Raw genomic sequence first — 19578 nt, forward strand, 5'->3', positions numbered from 1 at the left:
ACTGGAGATAGTAAGTGTACAGAAATTCCTTTTTGTAAGAAAGTACCAGTGAGTTCTTTCCCTCACAGGAATTTTATTTATTAACAGATTTCATTCTACTTATTTAAGTTGTAACAAAAAAGTAGAGACTTACTCTGTGAAGGGATAGTGAATTTAATGCAAACTTCTGATTTCCTTCAGGCACCATGCTTCATTAAAGATCATATAGCAGTGCTTCTACCTAGCTAGTAGAGTCTGAGGGTTTTTTTGTCAAAGTAGAAATGCTTTAACAATTCTTCTGTGAAGATGGAGGTGGAAGGGAGGGCACTTCAGTTAGGTTTTAAAAACTTGGAATAGTTACTGAGATTTTACAAGACATGAAAAGACAGCTGTCAAAGAGGACGTTAAAATTAAATCTGTTAGCATTTGAGAATGTAAGAAGTGTTGTTTCTAGACATCATTTTGATCCAAATCAGCTGCTTTTTTTAGATGCTTCCAGACATTTAGCTGATTGTCAGTTCCTTTGTGTTTTACCACACCGTGTTCAGTGCTTCACTTTTATACACACAATTTCTTTGGTTGACATTTATTTCCTTTTAGAACCAAATACATTTTGAATTACAGAAGCACTGTTTGTTTCACATACATGCTAAGATCTTGGCATTCCTAAATAATTGTTCAAATAAATTTCTTGTTCATACTGGTGCCTAGACTGAGTTGCACTTTTCAGCAAGTTCTTTGAGATACAGCACACTGTTCTTAGACCTTTTTTCTGCTGCCTTTCAGCGCAAAAAGCATGTTGTCAATTAACTCAGTAGGAACTGGATGTGGGTTTTAAGTTTTAGAGAACCATTTAATCTTCATATTTATATGAAGAATAATCTTAAGCAATTATGTTAGCATGTTGCACATGGAACAAATCATCAGACTGTCACTACCTCAAAGAATAAGCAGTTTGTTTTGAGTGGTTCCTTATGACACTGGGATATTGTATCAGGTTGTACCACATGTCCTCTCCTCATGCATCCTGGGAAACTGATTCTGAAATGATTCATATTCTAGAAGAGTCTCAATTTAAAAAAAACTATATATATGTATTAAGAAAAAAGAGTGTAACTGTTCTGGACATAGGAAGATAAGAAAAATGGAGTAATGTACTTTATTAGATACTTTACTTGAAAATTGGAAGGATTGTTCTGGTTTGTATTTCTTTGTCCTGTTTAATAGGGCCCAGTCATTCAAGCTGTCCCAAAGTGGAGGAAAAAAAAAGGATACAAAAAGTTTTCTGCATTAGGCATAGCCATAGGAACTTGTAAGCAACTTACTAAACTTTATTTCTAGTGAAACTCTGTATCTGTGAAAATACTTCTCTTCAGTCAAAATTAATTCCCCTATTCTTACCTAACACCCATAGAGAAGCTCCTAGGGATGTGTCGGTGTTAGTACATCAAATGTGGCTGGGAACATTCCTGAGTGCTGAAGCCAAGTAGCATGGAACAGCCCATGTCTGTTCATCTTAGCCTCCAAAACAAGGTGACTGCATACAAATTCCCTGCTGAGCACAGGCCTGGGACTCTTTTGGCTGCTGGGCGGTGCCTGAAAGCTGCCTGGGGAAAGTGCTAGTTGGAGTAGCCCAGATTCACAGTGCAGACTGTTTTAACAACTCACTAGTGCAGACAGTTGTGTTATAGTGTCTTTATTAGTTGTAGAGCTGTAACCTTGGAGTATCCAAGGTCTCTCCTGTCTCTTATGCTGTGGAGGGAAACCTTTGCAAAACAAAATAATTAATTAAAAATAGTTTAATTGAATTCTACGTTTTCGTTGTTTCGCTCTTTGACTGTTTATAATGCAGTATGTTGTTGTTTATCTTTATTTCAGTTCTATCACTGTAAAAAAATAAAAATATGGAATTCACCTCCAAATTTAAACACCTAAACATATGTGTCTGCCTGTGCAGAGGCAGACTGCCATTGCAGTCAGTAAAGCCACAAGGATCATTTGACTCATTCTAAAATACCTGTTTGGCCAGCTGAATTACTCTCAATAATGCCATTTTCTTAGTGGAAGCTGTGACACCTAGTTCATGTGTAGATACGTAAATAGAGGTGTTTGCATCTGGAGCATCCTTCATTCAGGATATTTTCATACAGCACCTGTACAAAGTTTAAATTTAAACCCTTTCCGAAACCCTAAATTTAAATTTAAATTGAGTTTAAATTCAAAGCCTTTCTGAAATCCTAATAAACTGCTATTTCTGTAAAGGATTTAGGCTTACAATGAGAATTTTGAATGCTGATAGGCAGCTATATCAAACTGAATTATCACTGATTACGTGTTACTTCTGATGCTTCCTAAAACTTGGAAAAAATCCCTCTAGGGTTCAAATTCTGAAAGCTTATATGGTTCGTATATAGAGCTGGATCTTCTGTATAATGTTAGATTATTTCCAGTATAGTTACTGCCCTCAAGTTTTTTGACAGTGGAATAACTGTGTACGAAGTAAAGTTTGCAGATGCATTGCTTTTACGTCATCACTAACACAACCGTTTTATCAACTGGCAGTAACTGCACTTTGTGTTTGTTGCAGGACAAAAAAAGACTGTGTTAGTCTACATATAGCAGCTAACCTGACTTTGCATGTCCAGCCTTTTAAAGTGCTATTCTGATCTCATAATATTGTAACTTAATGTCTGTTCTGTGCTTAAGGCGTAATTTTATATAACCCATGTAACTTGAGAGGTTCCTTGATGTAAAAATGTCAAGTGACTTGCAGTATCTATGAAAAGTGAGCTACCATAGTTAGGAAGGAAATGGTACTGCTTCAGATGACGTAAAAACTTCCCTACCGATAGGCAGCTTTTAGTGACTTAAGCTCCTTTGCAAAAGGAAACACCTAAAATAAAAACTGCAACCCCTGCTTACAAGATAAGGAGCATATTATTGCTCAGTGTGTCCGTGGCTGTAGAGGAAAGTTGCTTCTCTTAAAAACTGGTGTAATCGCGGTGGTCGTGATCACTCCTATTTTGAAAACTACGAAGCTGGCAGATTGTCTCATTACAGTGATGGCTTTTGTGAAGTAGATATTTCTTAGAAATACCTCGGGCCTGAAGTTAGATGATGAGAAGTATATCTCAAGACAGCTGCATTCCTGTAGAACTTCAGGTAGAAGCCACATGTGAAAGCATTTTAGCCTAAGTATTAAACCACTGCTTACTGGAGACAAATAAGTCTAAGTTTATAAGTTAGACATAAAGTGTGACAAAAAGGTCATATAATTTTTAGTCACATGACATTCTGGGTTATCTGCTGAATGCATGTATACCAGACAGACTTGACCATGCTCATGAGCTCTGTTATGATTGCAGCAAGCAGTATTGTGGCCATTTCCATTAGAGGTTTTTGTTTTAGGAAGGACCATGTGATCAAGCCCCTGTAAACTTTTCTTGTTTCAAATAACTGCTTTATTGCTACATAATATAGCTAAAATATCATTCTGCAATGCATAGTAAAATTTCATAATCAGAGAAACTCTAAATGTGATCATTACACAGTTACAAGAAGGGTTTAATTAATTTTAGAAATTAACTGTAGTCAAGGATTTCATGAGCTGAAACAGTAATATCTGCTGCATTCTTGATTTTTTTAAAGACTTGAAAGGAAAAATTAAGATAAAAGTGCTTCTAATCATGTGGGAGGAAGAAGAAGAGTTCAGTAGCTGACTGTTGAGATTTATTAACCCAAATAACACCAAGAAAAACAAACAGAAAACCCCACAACACAACGACATGTTTTGTTAATTTAAAATCAGTTGAAATTTCTTATGCAATCATTTTGCCCATATTTGAAAATTACATTTGTTACAAATTGCAAGTTTGTATCCTGTGACAGCCAGGATAATGGATGGTATTGTTTTAATTATGATCTTAATGGTTTTTTTCTCCAGAATGAATAGTAGTTGTCATGTATTCTGTATACATAGAAAAATGGCTATGAGAATTTCTCATTAGAATCTCAATGAAGGTGAAAGCAGCTGTTGCTTATTGTTTGGAAAGATTTTTCAGAAGCAAACCAATGTAATCAGAGCTTACAGAAGTGCATATGGTTGTTTATAGTGTGGTAGAGAGCTGTGCTCAGTTTTCCCAGAGAATTAATGACATTAAAGTTTTGGCAATACATTTTTAAATGTAGCTGTATTACAGTTTCAGGTTTCAGTAAAGTTACATACTTAGGTATTTAATTTCATTGAGTATGTGTAATAATCACAATTGTAGTCTAATAACATCTAAAGAAGCATCTCCACACATCTGTCGACTGTCTTGGGAATCCTTTACGGAAGGCACAGAGATACAGGTCTTGTTGAAGCATCAGAAACCTGACTGTCATGTGTAGACAAGGTGATGCTCTTGCAGCAAAACATAGCAGCACCGCCCAGTGATCAAGGCTCAGGTGCAAATTACTTGGCTGTCCCTGAAACTAGTCTGAGGTAAAACATAATTTCTTCTCTTCAGGAAGACAAGACATCAGTTTATTGTTCTTGCAAAATAAAAATGACCTGGTGCTTTGATGAGAGTGTTTTACTGATAACATTTCAAAGTAATGAATGATGCATTAAATACTGTACCAGCTTTGCTCTAAACAATGAAATCTAAGAAACATTATCCATGTCTAAGTGAAAAAGCTGTGCATAGGCAAAGTATATATCTCATAAAGTAATTTCAGAAGTAAATTCAGAGTTTGAAAAGAGGGTACTTCAGATAAATATAAATAATTTCTTGGAAGCTTGTCTTTCTCTGTAGAAGGCCAGGAAATGGCGATCTCATTTCACAAAAGGAATACATGCTGTGTGGGATTGCTTTGTTTACCTTGAAGTTCAAGTTCGGAGTTTTAGTAGCAATTCATTTCTGCTTATAGAGACAATAAAAAGCTCTTTGTAAAATGTAAGTTTTAAAACTGGACAATAAGCATAAATGTTGATGAATGATGCTTTTCATTGTAGAAGGGTTGAAACAGATAACTCTTAATGTACTTAAAATTAAAAGAAAAAAAAGATATATTGAATTATAATACTCCATTCACTCTGGATTTCCTCTGTTCCTATCCTCTTTGAGATTACACCAGTTCATAGGAGACAGTATTGAGAGGAGTAAAGAGGACACTCGCCCCCAAAACCCCAGAAATTCAGGGACATCACTGGTGACTAATGTATGAAGTAGAAGGGTGTAGAAAATTGGAGATTTGTCCCTGCAGTGGAATATGCTGATGTTCTGATGAATTTTTTTCACTGTAAAATTCATGCATTTAAGTTAATATACTTGAAAATTTTGCATTTAGACTCTTATGTTGACCATAGTTTTGATTTGTTTTCAGCTGTGGGATTGGGATCTTGGTGCTTCCACATGACCCTGAAGTATGAAATGCAGGTGAGTACTGATAAGTAGCTGTGAATTATTTTATGTGTGTATCTCACTATACAGTCATGTTGCCATTTCTTGATTAGATGAAACTCATATAAAATTAATTAATCTGCCTTAAGTATCATTGTACATGACTCCTGCTCTCAACAAGAGAGTAATTCAGGTCTTGTTTCATTAGGTATTTTCCACTGATAGACATACAGGAATATATACTTGCATCTACAATAAGAGCTGTAATCAATTGCTTATGTTGGTGGAGGACACTTTATCCTTTGAGAAATCATGCTATCTTTTTATACAAGTTGTTGTTTTAAATTTACTACAGTTTTGGTTTAATAACAAGCAGTATAGACTGGAGTTACTGTTATTTATTTTATCTTTTACATCTTTGTTTTCTATTATGATTTCTATTTATCTAGAGGTACCTGTAGCATTAATAGTGAAATCAGTATCTTTTGAGTAGCAGTAGTTGAGTTGTTTTCTCTCTTATTTTCAAGTAGAAGGCATTCTAGAACAAATCACAGGGCACAGGGATTTAGTCCTGGTATTTCCTGCTTTTTTAAAGGGATGCAGGAAGTCTTGTCCTGTTGTCCTCTTTTAGGTCTTCGAAGATTAAGGAAATTCATCTTTGAATCAAAGGCAAGATGAAGTGGGATTCAGTTCAAAATAAAGAAATCTACATTTAAAAGTCTGTGCTCTCACCACAGTCAGTGGAAATACAGTTAAGTCAGTGGAATTTAGGGAGGCAGTCAGCTGGGCTGAATTGTTCTCCAGACTCCATTGGCAGCCTTCACTCAAAAAAGATTTCATTTGTCTGAGTATAGGTGTTTAGTGTTATTTTAAACCCTGTGAGTGTGCTGTCAGGCATCCAGCTGCCATGCCACAGAGGTGCAGGTTTCTTAGACTCCCCTGTCACATCTGCTAGTCTTGGGTGGGTGTACTGGATGTGACAGAGCATCTCAGATGGCATTAGGCAACTATATTGCGGCAGCCGAACTGAGTCCTGGACTTCTACTGGTCACAGTGGGACCTACATATTGCCAATTGTTTGAAGTTTGTCTCCATAATGCTCTGCTTGATATCTCTGGCACGTGCTGGAGACTGCCAGCTTCCACAAAGCATATAGTTGCCGCCACGTAAGAATATTTGGTCCTTTTCTTGCATGAAAAAGGCAGTTTGTAGAGCCATTTCACCATTTCCTCCCAAATTAAAGTATGATTTACCTATATTCACTTCTGTGGTGAAATTGCCTTGAATTTCAACCTTTTTCATATGTCTTCCCCGAGCTGCTTATTCCTAACATGGCCAGTATTTCAAATCCTCTTTCTTACACTGATGCAGAGGTGAGCAAGGGCACCATGAAGCTCAATCATTAAAATGATACAGACTTAAAACATTCTTACATGGAGTTTTTTGGGGTTTATTTTATTTTATTTTATTTTAGTGTGTGTGTAGAGGCTATTTTAATGCAAGTCATTTTACTGCTACTTGCCATGTAGTTCTGGTGTTGCATCAGATCAACTAAAGGGCCTATGAACTGTGGTAAGTAAAGTGTGGGCAGAAGCAGATGTGAGGGAAGCAGCAATGTCTTGCATCATCTTTCCAACTGATGTAAGAGGCTTCATGTGAGGCACAGAAAGTACACTTTTTTTGGCAGCCAAGTGAAATCCACAAGTGGCCCATAATTACTCCAGTTGCTAGCTCGTGGATCACCACAGAGGAAACAGTTCAACCAATAAATAACCTTTTCTCGTTCACTTTATCTCTTATCAGCATTGATAGCTGTTCAAAGAGGGGGTTTTTTTACATTTGTTTTGCAGTCCTAATACAGTACATGGTTGATTCAGTTTTCTAAAGTAAGAGAAATGTAAAAGCCTCTGTTCTTGAAAGCAATTGTTCAGAATAGTTCTAAAGCAATCCCCCCTTTTTCTCTTGTTTTTATGGGAGCTGCATGATTGTGCATTCCTCAAGAATCCGAAATGCGTATTTAACCAGTGAAATCAACTCACCGAGTTTCCTTCTTTCCGTGGTTCTTCATTGTCCAGACATGCCTTTGGCATTCTAGAAGCATTAATTCCTTTGGATACAGAAGCCATTGTCTTCTGCATGCAAATTCTAACTAAGATGTTTTGAGAAGCTCTTTGTTCTTACTGTAATTTCTCTGAGATGTTGCCAGCATATGAACTTAAAAGTGTAATCAGCCATCCAAATTTGAAAAATTTTCCATGTTCTTTCCATTTCTTGTTCTTCCCCCACTTTTATCTTTTATGAGGTGTTAAATGACTCACAGTCTTTAACAGCCATGTGAATTAATCATGCAGCTAATTCCTGCCAGGCTTGAAAAAGCACATCACCAATTTTATAAAATACTATTACTATAAAGCTGAATTCAGCTATTTCTTCTATTTTTTCCCCTCCAAGGCATCACAGCAAAGATAGACTAATGTGATGGCAAAGTGCCGCCTAACACACCTGTTAGCTTCAGCTGCTGTCAGTGTTCCTGATACTGTCTTTGTGCTACCTCTTGTGGTCCCTGACCCTATAAAGCACAGGTGCAGGGATTTAAACCTTCTTCTACGAGGTTAGTTGTGTGCTGGCTCAGATGTTGGACCTGGCTCACTGGAGAGAAGCAGCGGGAGTGTGGGTGAAGAAGCAAGGCTTGCCCTTTCAGTAGCACCTGGTCAGCAGAAACGTTTAGCAGCATTGTGAAACATTTCCTGAACTTTCTGTGACTAAAACCACAGCAAGCACTTAGGATAATACATCCCTCTCCTTCTGTAAAGAATTAGATTTAACCCAGTATGAAATTTCAAAACTAAAATGTCATTTTTGACTGCACAGTTAGAAAAATTGTCCCAAACCAAGAAGAATCAGGCTGGCTTTATAACAGGGTTTGCGTAAGCTGCTATTGCTCTTAATGTGTCTCATTATTCAAAAAAACATGGTTTTGAGCTTGTCAGGGACCCTGTATCAGTAGTAGGAAAGCAATTTCTGTACAGGCATAACCATCAAGAATTTTCAGAGTGATGATGGAGAAAGATCAAAATCTTTTTTGCATCTAGTTCTTGTTTTTCTTAGTAATGAATCAAGTTCTAAAAGGCCTAACTATTAATGTTTGCTTAACATATTAGAAATCAGAGGCTGTGGATCTTCATTGATCCATTTGTGTGCTTTTTCATTTTCGTGATTTTCAGTCCTTCCTAAGAGGAGGTAAGTTTAGCTATATGTTTACAAGCAAAAATTCGTTAAAGTTCTTTGATGAGAAAAGTTTTAGAAGAAAATGGTACTATGATTTTTTTCCTTCTAATGATAAATGGCAATTTTGAGTGTACCAGTTCTTGAGAAATCAACTATCTTGTGATTACTATTTTAATTCCATTCTATTAATGTGGCAAGTTCTCAGAAAAATAACTGATTTAGCTGTAACACGTGAGTCTTTTTATGCAGTCATAATCTGAGAGGGGGAAGGAAACCCAACAAAACACACCACAAGAACCCCACAACAAAAAGAACAAGAACCCCACATCAAACAAACAAAAATTTCTGTCTCTGAATTAAAACAATGTAAGAAATTTCTAAAATTAGGAAGTAAACGTGCAAGCACATTGCTCATCCTAATGGGCTAAAGTTGTATTTTATGCTATGAAAAAAATTCTTTTCAGTTTCTCTGTGAAGAAGATGCTACTGACTGTAAGGCTATAGATGGGATGGTCTTATTCAATCTGACTTTTCAAAACTAATTCTTACAAATTTTTTAAAAGGTATGAGCAGCATATAGCAAGATTCTTTGAAGATGTGGGCTTTTATGAAAAGTAATATTCAAAAGAGTCAGAGTAATAACTGGTTAGCACAGCAGCTTTTGGTAGTTGAATAGGGTTTGACACTGCTACATCTTAAAGTACAGTTAAGAAGGTGGATATCCAAGTGACTTAAAAACTCATGTTTACTGAAGACTTACCTCTCCTTAATTAACTTACACAAGCTTGTGATTTAAAAGTAGTTTTCATATTTTAATGTCTTTGTTTTTTATAGCTGTTGGATGAACTGCCAATGATATACAGTTGTTGTGTGTTTGTCTACTGCCTGTAAGTATTTGCTAATTTCTTTTTCCCCGAATATTTATGAAATGTTAACTTTTGAAATGTGCAGTCTCTGAAGCCAAATTTAGTGTATAGTGAGATGAAGCTTCTACTGCTTTTGGTGAGGTCTGGTTTTGCACAGCACTATGACATTGGAGCAGTAGGCTGCCATTAGTCCTAGTTTTTGCTAATTTAGATATATTTTACCAGTGTTTTTTAGCAGGAAAAAACCCCACTTCTATTAAAGATTTAGTGTAGTGTACAATCAGAGCTCAGTGCTACTTGGTATAAAAACAGCAGACATAATAAAATCAACTTCAGTAACACCTACAAAATTAGCAACATTATAATTTATTGGAGCTGGATTTCTATGATGTAGTCTGACTCAAAACACTTCAGGTTTCTGGCTAAACCTGCTTTCCACTCATCTGGAAAATTAAAGAAAAGATTTTATGAAGAGTTAAATGCATATTTTGTGGAGAGTGTTTTGGAACATGTGTGACAGCTTAATGCAATGCCAGGATGTTTTCAACCATTTAATTTTGGGAGCAACGTAACATTTGACAACTGTGAAGATACCCTAAGTTGGCTTTTACTTGCCTGTTGCTGCAAGGCCTGGATTTAACATGATTTATTCTGTCACTTGGAAAATGTAAATGATAAATCAACTTGTTGCAGACAAAAAGAGAGGAAAAAAGTCTTTTTGCTTTTGAAAGATTACCAGTTTGCAATGGAGTCGGGGTGCTCAAGGACTAAACCTCTGTCTGTGGAAATAACCCTCAATTTGTGATTCATACATTAGTATGATTTGTACAAACTCAGGACCAGAATCCTAATGCCTCTCTTAGCGGAAATATTTCCATTGTAGCTCCCTATCTCCTTGAAACTGCCTTTGCATTTCTTTTGCCTGATTTGAATGTGATTGGGAAAAAGCATGAGAAGTGGCTATAAAAATCTGTCTGAAAAAATATTTTTTTTGTGTGTGCAGTGGTTACTATATTATCTTCAAAAGCGCTGAAGCCTGTCACTGCATTTATAGCTCTAATAAGATTCTGTATATATAAGCTTGGTAGCAATTAAAATGTTCAAAAGAATGAGCTAATGTGTAGTTTAGGAGGCTTTTAATAATCGTTTTGGTTTTCTTGAAGGCAGATTGCAGGTGGTTCTGCACAGGACATTTCCTAATACGTCATTCAGTCCTGCTGACTCTTAAGCTGTGTAATTACTTCAGCAAGCCATTTTACAATGTAGCACGTTGTGCTGCCTTTAGATTTTTTTTTCCCCAGATATGTTTTTGTTTCCTTTTGTTCATTCATGAATGTGTCTGTTTCTGAAAGTTTATAAACAAATAAACTAAACAGATGTGACTTGGAGTTCTATAGACAACTTCCTCCAACCCTAATGATGATGGGCTTCTCGAAGTTCATCTTTGTTCAGATATTTTGGACCTTTATTTCTGATGGATGTGTGGTCTGCAATGTGTGTGTATTTCCATCACAACGGAGACTGAGGCACGGTGCAGAGATTGTGAAGCTAATTTTAATTGATTGTTTTACATACTGGGAGCAGTTAGCTATTTACCTTCCACTTCTACCAGTACCCAATCTAGCAAATTTACTGTACTGTGACTGTAGTGAAGACAAACAATCTGCATTTTAACATATCTCTGGAGTTCACTGTTTTGCAAGGCAGTCCTTTTTCCACTGCCTTTAGCTCACAGATGTAATGTTTTTTGACGGCTGTATTGCATTTCAGACTAACTTCTAATTTGACATCCATTATCACCCTTTAAGCACCTCCTGAAAACACTTCTGTTTTACAAACTCTTTTCTTAGAGGGTGTTACTTTTTTTGTATATGCTTATTGGTGTTGGGGTTTTTTTGCACTATAAATGTTTTTAAAAAAACATTTATTGGTAGAAGTATGAATTTTTCTATTAAAATAATACCTCCTTGTTGGAAGAGTTACAATTTCTTGAAGGGTCTAAGACCCATTAGGATCAATTTGCTCCCAAGTTTTGTGATAATATACCTTGAAAAATGCATCCTTTATATGGTAAGTGATGAATGTTATTACTCTCCTTTATGTTCTCTTCCAGGTACGAATGTTTCAAGTACAAGAACACAGTCAATTATCCGCTGCTTTTCTTTTTAATAACATACAGCTTTGTAGTCAGCATAGTAAGTAACTTTTTCTAATATGGCATTTTCACCTGTAGGTTGACAATTTTCCTGCTAGCAAAGGAACATTATAGAGGCAATACTGAATCTCTGTCACTTCCAGTCAAGAAAGACAAATTATTCTTTTGTTGGGAAAATGATGTGCTGGCCACCTTTCTATCTAAACCACTGTATAGAATAAATGAAGGGGAAAAGCAATAATCCAGTTGCTAGAATAGGAATGTAAGAAAAATAGTCACTGTTGATTTGTTATGAGGCCTTGGACAAGCTGCATTCCTCACCTTCTCTCACTGGAATTCATCTATAGAAATAAGAATCATCCTGTTCAACAGGCTTCAGAAAGTGAACTGTGATACTCAGTCCAGGATATTGACTGGTGTTTTAAAACAGCCAGAATAAGAAAAGAATTCAGCTGTTAGTTAAAATTCTTCTGGGTTTTTTTTGTGTCACAGCTCAAAACACAGCGCAGTGTTCTCCCTTTATGAATAAACTTAGTTTTGTGCTGTCAACCACAGATGGAATTTCCTTCGTAATTTCTGTTGATAGCCATTTCTTAAAGAAAATAAGTAATATTGTAAGTCATCTTCAGCTATCAAAATTCTACCCTGTTCTCTTCTGTTTCTTCTACAATTTTTTACACCTGTGGCATGTTATGCCTGAGGTCTAGTGCCTTTCTCTATTTAAGAGCATAAATTAAATTACCTTAATTAACAAAAGAAAGAACTACTAGCTTTTTGTAAAATTAATTGAAATGTTAAATTATTGTCTAAAACATTAGTAATAGCAAATCAAAATAGAGTACTTTTTCTTCTTGCAATGCATTTTAAGAACGTGTCTGGTAATTTCAGCATCTTAATTGGTTTTGTATGTGCTGCAACTCTATTAAATGAGAAGCCTAATGTTAGGTGTTAATGTTTCTGTTTGTGCTTCTTAATTTAAAATAATTCCACAGTTAAAACCTCAGGTATTGCCAGAGGAAACTTCAAATGTTTAATCAACTTTAATGGTGCATGGATAGACACTTATGGCTTGATTCTAACAGAACAAGTCTTGGCAATATTTAGATAAATAATGTTACAGTCATTCTGTGTTGCAAATTATTTCTCTTGTTTTAATCTTTCCAGGTTTACTTAAATTTGAAAGAGCCTGTATTCCATCAGGTAAATCTTGCTTTGTTGGAGCAGCTAATCTTGTTTTTTAATTATGATGTTTTAGTGGAATGTTTTATAGTATTTTATAGCTGGAAGGAAGATAAAAGGGAAGAACAATTTGCCTTTTGCTTTTTCTTTGAATATGTTGCTGTCTGTCATGTTGCCATCCTCTCACTTAATGAGCTGAAAAAATTGAATGGTTTAATGCATGTTCTGTTTTAGCATTTGACCTAATATTTCTGTTGGTTTTCGTCAGAGGCAAACATAACAAGGTGTCCCTAAGGTGTGTGTGAGAGGGAGAGCTTAAGAAATCCTTTTCTGCTTTTTTCCTTTAGTAGCTGCTTTGAAACTATGACCTTGCATCATAACATGGCCTGTGTGACTTAGAACTATGTTCTTCTCTCTGCTTTAACATATTAGTTGATTGAGTTTTTTAACTACTTGACTTTACTTAGAGTAAATTCAAGGTGAATTTAAATACAGAATGCCTTCTAGGGTTATTTAGCAGACTGGTTTGTACAGGCTTAATGGCATGTTTGGTACAGGCTCCTTTTGTAGCAGCTCAGGAGTATTAATATGCATCCTCTGCCTGTGGGGATTGGACTGTATCGCTTTCCTCTTCACAGGAGGTTAGAAAAGATGCTCATTTCTGTATGCCACAGGTAGTTTTCCCTCATTTATGATTTTTTGATTAGGAGTAACAGCTGAAAAATTGCCAAGCAGAAGGCACTGAGCTCTTTGCAGGACAGAGCTTTAAAGCCTTAATATTTAAAATTGGTAGTGCCATTGCTTGTCAAAATGTGCCTGCTGCATCAGCAGTTGTAAAAATGATACGTGGCTCCTGATCACAGGAGCGCTGATCAACAGAATACATTCTCAGCTGCTCCAGATAATCTCTCCTAGAAACATGAATTGTTGCTGTACCTGTAAATACAAGAGAAACTTGCAGGGTGGGGTTTTTTTATAATGTTAATTAAATCCTTCCCATTTTTCCCCCTACTTACATTTCCAGCAGGAAGATGCTGACTGGGATGAAAATAGCAATTTCTGGTGTTTTTACTCAGCTGATCATAACTAGTTTTGAATGAAGTGACTTAGATTAATTTTGTTTACTATTTACTTATTTATTTATTATGAACTTTTATCTCTTTAATCATTTATTTACCCAACCTACATTTATTGCAATAAATATGTCACAGCCTCACTATATTCCAGTTTGATGCATTTGGCATAGATATTGTCCCATGTCACAAATACTAAGACAATAGATATTGTGACTTGTTGGGAAAGAAGGAAATATGGAAACTTTAAACTGTTGCCCCAGACCTTTAATTTTTTTGCATCTGATTTTTCCTAGGTTCAAAGTATGAATTCTTTGTTATAATTTATACACAAGGAATCCATGTAGAAAATATTTGGGCCAATGAAAGTGCTGGACATTTTACAACAATTCTTTGCAAATTGATTTCTATGGAGAACATACAGTTATGGCCGAATTCCAAATGTTCAAGTACTGTACTCATTTTTTCACAGTTTTTGCCAAATATGTTGTAAATCCTGAGGAAATGTTTCTCTGACTGCACAACAAAGCAAAGTTATTTTCTTAATACTTGTCCATTACTTTAGAGTGCATTAAAAAAAAGTAAAATCATTTCAGTAAGCATTTTCCAACTGAATGGGCCACATGGACTTGAAATACAGTTAAATATGCTCATGCAATCATTGTTTAAAACACGGTCTTGGTCCCTAACTGTGTTAGAAAGCAGCATCAGGAGATAAAGCAACATTTGATTCCTCTAAGTGTTTGTCTGTGATTATCATAATTCGTCAGGCTTGCAAAAAGGGGAATAACTGCATGGACAACCTAATATTGTTCATTGTTTCAGTTTGGGTGTTTTTTTCCATGAAAGAAAAGCAGTAAGAATGGAAAAGGATCGTATTATATGTAGCAACCGGGATCCAAGCCTCAGTTTTCTGCAAATTACTTTCTACTTGTCTTCCCAATTTAGGCTCATAAGTTGCTGACTGCCAGCAAGGCACAATGGTGATTTCAGTTTGTTATCCATGGCACATGGCAACATAGACCAATTTCTTTTTCTCCATCCACATATTGGAGATCTTTAAGGGTCTTAGTGCTTTAACCATGGGAGTGATGAGATGCATGTTTTGGGCAGTTGGAGGCAGCACATCATTAGAAGGAAGTAAACATCTTCCTGCCTGACAACTGAACTAGTTTTTTTTGCCGCCTCATCAATTAAATGAAAGGTACCCTTGGCCTTTACCAGTGTATAATGTCTTGTTTATGTTCAAATTGCTCAGGCTAGAGCACTATTATCACCTAATTTTCAAGGTGCTAAACAACCCTACATTGCAGTTGCCTAGTTGTTTTTAAGCCAGCATCATTGTCACAGGAAACAGCTGTGCCTCTCCCCTCTTTTCCATCTGGCACACAAATTTACTCTCTGATGGCAATTTGACTTGAGGTTCAGGTTCAAATCAACAACTAATTCTCCTCGGAATTAGTTTTAAATCAGATTAGTTGTTCATCCCTGTTTACCACATGTAGATTAGTGCTTATACAAGAAGAGGGGTTGGGGAAGACCAGCTGCTAGTATAGAGTGATCCACAGACACACAAATATAAGACAGCCCTGGAAGCAGACAAAATTACCTTAACAGTTAAACTTTTCAAGTCAAGTCTTACAGTAAGTAGCCTTCTTTCTAATATGATGAGGTCTAGAAAGCTGTCACCTACAAAGCATTGTCTTCCGTCCTAATTTGTTTGCTTGCCGCATATCGTATGCTGACTATGCGTTTGCACTTGTAGCAGTGAAAAACCTCATTCAGCTAGTGAGCCAAGTTACATGAATAATAAAATAGATCTAAAAACCTATTTTATTTGCATAGTCGTCTGCTGCAAGAGTTTGAAGCAAATTTTTGCAAACAAATAATTAAAAGGTAAATGGAAAATGAGATTAAATAGCTGTTTCTTCTACATTAGGAAATGTGATGAAAAAAATAGACATTTCAGAATGTAGTTGTGGTGTCCCATGAGAAACTAAGCAAGCTGGAGAATTAGATTATTATGAGAATTGTGAATAGGGTAAGGGAGTGACTAGTGAAAAATAATTAAAGGAGATGATGAAAAGCCTGGATTTTCTTAGGATAAGTAGTGGGACTGTTTTGGGAGGTTTTTTTAACAACCCATAGCAGGAAAAAGAGTAGTGTACTGATGGTATTTGTGATGATACAAAGTTCAGAGGCATCACTGGGTACAGTGGAGGAGATGAAGAGATAACTGGGAGACTTGAGGACTAGGATGACAACTGGTTCAAAATTGAAGAGATGCGCTGTTGGACAAATACCAACCGTACTTCTTCTAAACTGCTCAACAGATTACCAAAGGAGGAGAGGGAGTGCCTGGATGTTTACTGATCACAGCACAATAACATGAACAGTGATTTTTTTTACTTTTGATAGAAGTAAAATATAAGTATTAGATTTACCAATTAAGGTGACTGAGTAAGAGAGAGAGACTAAAGCAGGAAAAGGTACTTCATTTGCCTTGATAAAAAAATTAGTAACATTTTTCTCTATGGGTGTTTTAAATACACAAGTACTAAGAAAAAAGTGAAATCACAATGAAATATATCTGTAGAAGTACATAGGGGAGATTGAAACTGCGTGAAGAATATGTTATATCAGGACACAACTTGTTCAGACTTACAGGACTCCCCATTCTGGGGAATCTGAGTGTACCCACTCTTTGTCTTCCAGCTCTCCAGAGTCCTTCTGGCTGCTAAGGCAACATTTAGTTGTAGGCTTGTGGCTAAATATATTGTGCCTTTTAAGGGAATGTGTTCTTACTTTCTGTATGTTCAGGTTGCCAAGCATCTGATAAAAATGACCTTTTCAGGCATGTCTTCACCACAGAGCTTTTTCTGTTTTGTTGTTGTCCTGTTGAAGACCACATATAAAACTGACTTGAGTGATATTTCACTGTTACACAGACCATTTGCGGATGTCTTCCAGAAAGCAAGTACGTCTTTCATTCTGGCTAGTGCTTTTACCTGCACAGTAGCTTAGGGAATGAGGAGGGATATTCTAACTCTCCAAAGGTTCAGTTCTGCAAGTCATTGAAGGGGAAGCTTGGTTCACTGTGACAGGCAGCGTCCCAGAAGCTCTACAGCAGTGTCTTCTGACTTGTGTGTCATTTTGCCATCATGTTCATGCATCTGAGTAGTAGAGTAGAGGAGAGAGAGACTCTTTTATATGGATCCGAATCATGGGTCATCTACCGCCACCACCTGTGACTCCTAGAACGCTTCCATCAACGCTGTCTCCGTACAATCCTAAACATCCACTGGTCAGATTATGTGACTAATATGTCTGTTCTAGAACAAGCAGCAGTCACAAGTATAGAGGCCATGTTGCTGAGAACACAGCTGTGCTGGGCAGGGCACGTCTCAAGGATGAAGGACCACTGCCTCTCTAAGATCTTGCTTTATGGTGAACTTGCCACTGGCTGCCGCAAGAGAGGATCCGTGAAGAGAAGATACAAGGACTTCCTGAAACAACATCTCAGCCTCGGCCATATTGATCACCATAACTGGTCTATTCTAGCCTCAAATCGGGAGGTCTGGAGACACACCATCTATAACGCTGCTGATGCTTTTGAGAACGCACGCAGGATCACTCTCGAGGAGAAAAGACAACGCAGAAAGAACCGTGTCTTGCAGAATTTATCACCTAAGGAGTCTTTCTGCTGTGCCTTTTGCAACTGGTCTTGTCTATCTCGTATTGGCCTTTTTAGCCACCAGCACACTTGTAACAAATGTGGGTAGAGCCCTCCCCAAATCTTCATTCACGAAGCCTAGCCATGATGATGATCATGCATCTGAACAGGGCCCAACCAAGTGAATCTGAATTAGTTCATTCAAGACCTGTCAAGGCAACATGTAACTGTGCTGAGTTACTCAATGTTTCAGCATCATCTTGGGGATGGTCCTTCTTTTTCTCTTGGCTCAAATTTCTTTTCCAGAAATCCAGAAACATGTAGAAGTCAGTTTTCTTTGTTGCAAATTCCAAATACAGTTTCTGAGTTCAAGTACTTAGGCTAACTATCTTTTGATAGCTGGTTGGTGTATTAATAGATAAGTAGTGGTTGCCAAGAACCTAGAATCTCTCAGTGCTGTTCCCAATGTGTATACTAATATTTGAGGCTGATAAATCGAATTTATTAACCAAGGATGGGCAGAAGGCCAGGAGCAAAGGAAACAGAGAAATGGAAATAGCAGGCTATTTCTGCTTTCTGTACTAGAAGGGTAGATGAAGAACCAGTTTTGTGTGCTCCCCCCTCTCAGTGTGGAGTACCAGCTTTGCTTCTGACTTCCATAAGTGAATCTATATGATTTGCTTAACTGCCTCCACATCAAAAGTGCTGCCAGACATAGAGCCCTGAAGTGCCTACTTCCCATTTGCGAATTAGAAGGATGTTCTTCATGTTTGGCCTTCTTTTCAGGTAATCCAAACTTTGGGTTTTTCCCCAACTGCAAAGATACGGGCTTCAAAGCTGAAATATGTGCAGGTTTATTTGCATCTGAAACAGCAAAGAAGGAACTGTCTAGTGATAACAAAAGGTGGTAAGATTCCGCTGTTTCCTTTTGTTTCAATTGCAGTACAAGAATGTTCTTTGGCTTACAGTTTAAAGACACTGTGAGATAAAAGAGCAGAAAACTTGCTTGGGTTTTCATCTGTCACTTAAGTGATGTGTTAGTTAAAGAAGAAGAACAAAGGGAGCTAAAGGAATGGAAAAATTTGAGTTAACTTGATTAAGGTAGTTTGTTTTTTTTTTTAATATTGTACTTTATCCTTCTTTGGGTGGATGGATTATACCTAACAAATTTTTACCATGATGAAAATAGTAAATCCATAGTTGGTAAAGGAGATAAAGTAAGCACTGCTCCCTGGAGTACAAACTGAATTATGCAGCTTGGTGTATAGCCGTCTAGTAAGAAAGAGCTGTAGCAAAACATGCAGCTACAGTCTCTGCATATCACAGCAACACCCTCTCAGTGCTCACCTTCAGCGTGGAGGATTGGAGCGTGCAGAGCAGAACAGTTTGTTGTTCCAGTCTTTCACAGGCTTTTAAACACAAATGTGTTTTACTGCTAACAACCTGGTTGGGTGGGGGAGCGGAAAAGACAAGAAATTGAACTGTCAGCTGTGGGCATATTTTTCGTCAGTCACTGCAAAGTTCTTTTTATTTTTTTTTCCCTTCCTCCCTCCATTAAGACTGTCCTCTTCTGCAAGCCATTAAGCAGTTCAGTAGGAAATACCAAGCCGGAAGCTCTACAAAGAAAGCTTTTCTTAGCTTTTCCTCTTTCCCACTTTTAGCAACTGCTCAAAAAATAGCATTTTACCTGGACTTTGGGCTGCTTGTAAGATCTGTTTCTCTGGGCATAGTCTGACACTGTTTAACTCCTTGTACAAAGAATCCAAGAGCAATTTGGGTACAAGCATAAAGGGGGTCACACTCCTAATGTGTATGACAGAAATTTCTCTTCATGGATAGATTTTTCCCATATGTCTGCTGCAGAGGAGTGTTTTAGCAATGAAAATTGTAAGAAGGAGGAGATCAGCAAAGAAAGGGCATCAAACTGTAATCTGGATTCTAGAGGAGCCTTTCTACGACTACCATCTTCCTATGTGCCATCCCTCTCTTAGAATAAATTACTGGATTTGATTAGGAAAAAAAAGAAACAGGCTGTTTTACA

The 19578-nt window shown here is 36.9% G+C and overlaps 1 protein-coding gene across 1 annotated transcript in view; it reads left to right on the forward strand.

The window, feature by feature from the left end:
* Window positions 1-19578, forward strand: part of ACER3 (alkaline ceramidase 3) — a 58960-nt gene that overhangs the window by 23051 nt on the left and 16331 nt on the right. The window contains exons 3-6 of the mRNA XM_027741085.2: window positions 5347-5399; window positions 9426-9478; window positions 11571-11652; window positions 12777-12812. Coding sequence (XP_027596886.1) covers window positions 5347-5399; window positions 9426-9478; window positions 11571-11652; window positions 12777-12812 — 224 coding nt within the window. The remainder of the gene's footprint in view (window positions 1-5346; window positions 5400-9425; window positions 9479-11570; window positions 11653-12776; window positions 12813-19578) is intronic.

This window comes from Pipra filicauda, unplaced genomic scaffold, assembly GCF_003945595.2.
Source record: "Pipra filicauda isolate LSUMZ 115617 unplaced genomic scaffold, ASM394559v2 scaffold183_size1465899_pilon, whole genome shotgun sequence".
Lineage (NCBI taxonomy): Eukaryota > Metazoa > Chordata > Aves > Passeriformes > Pipridae > Pipra > Pipra filicauda.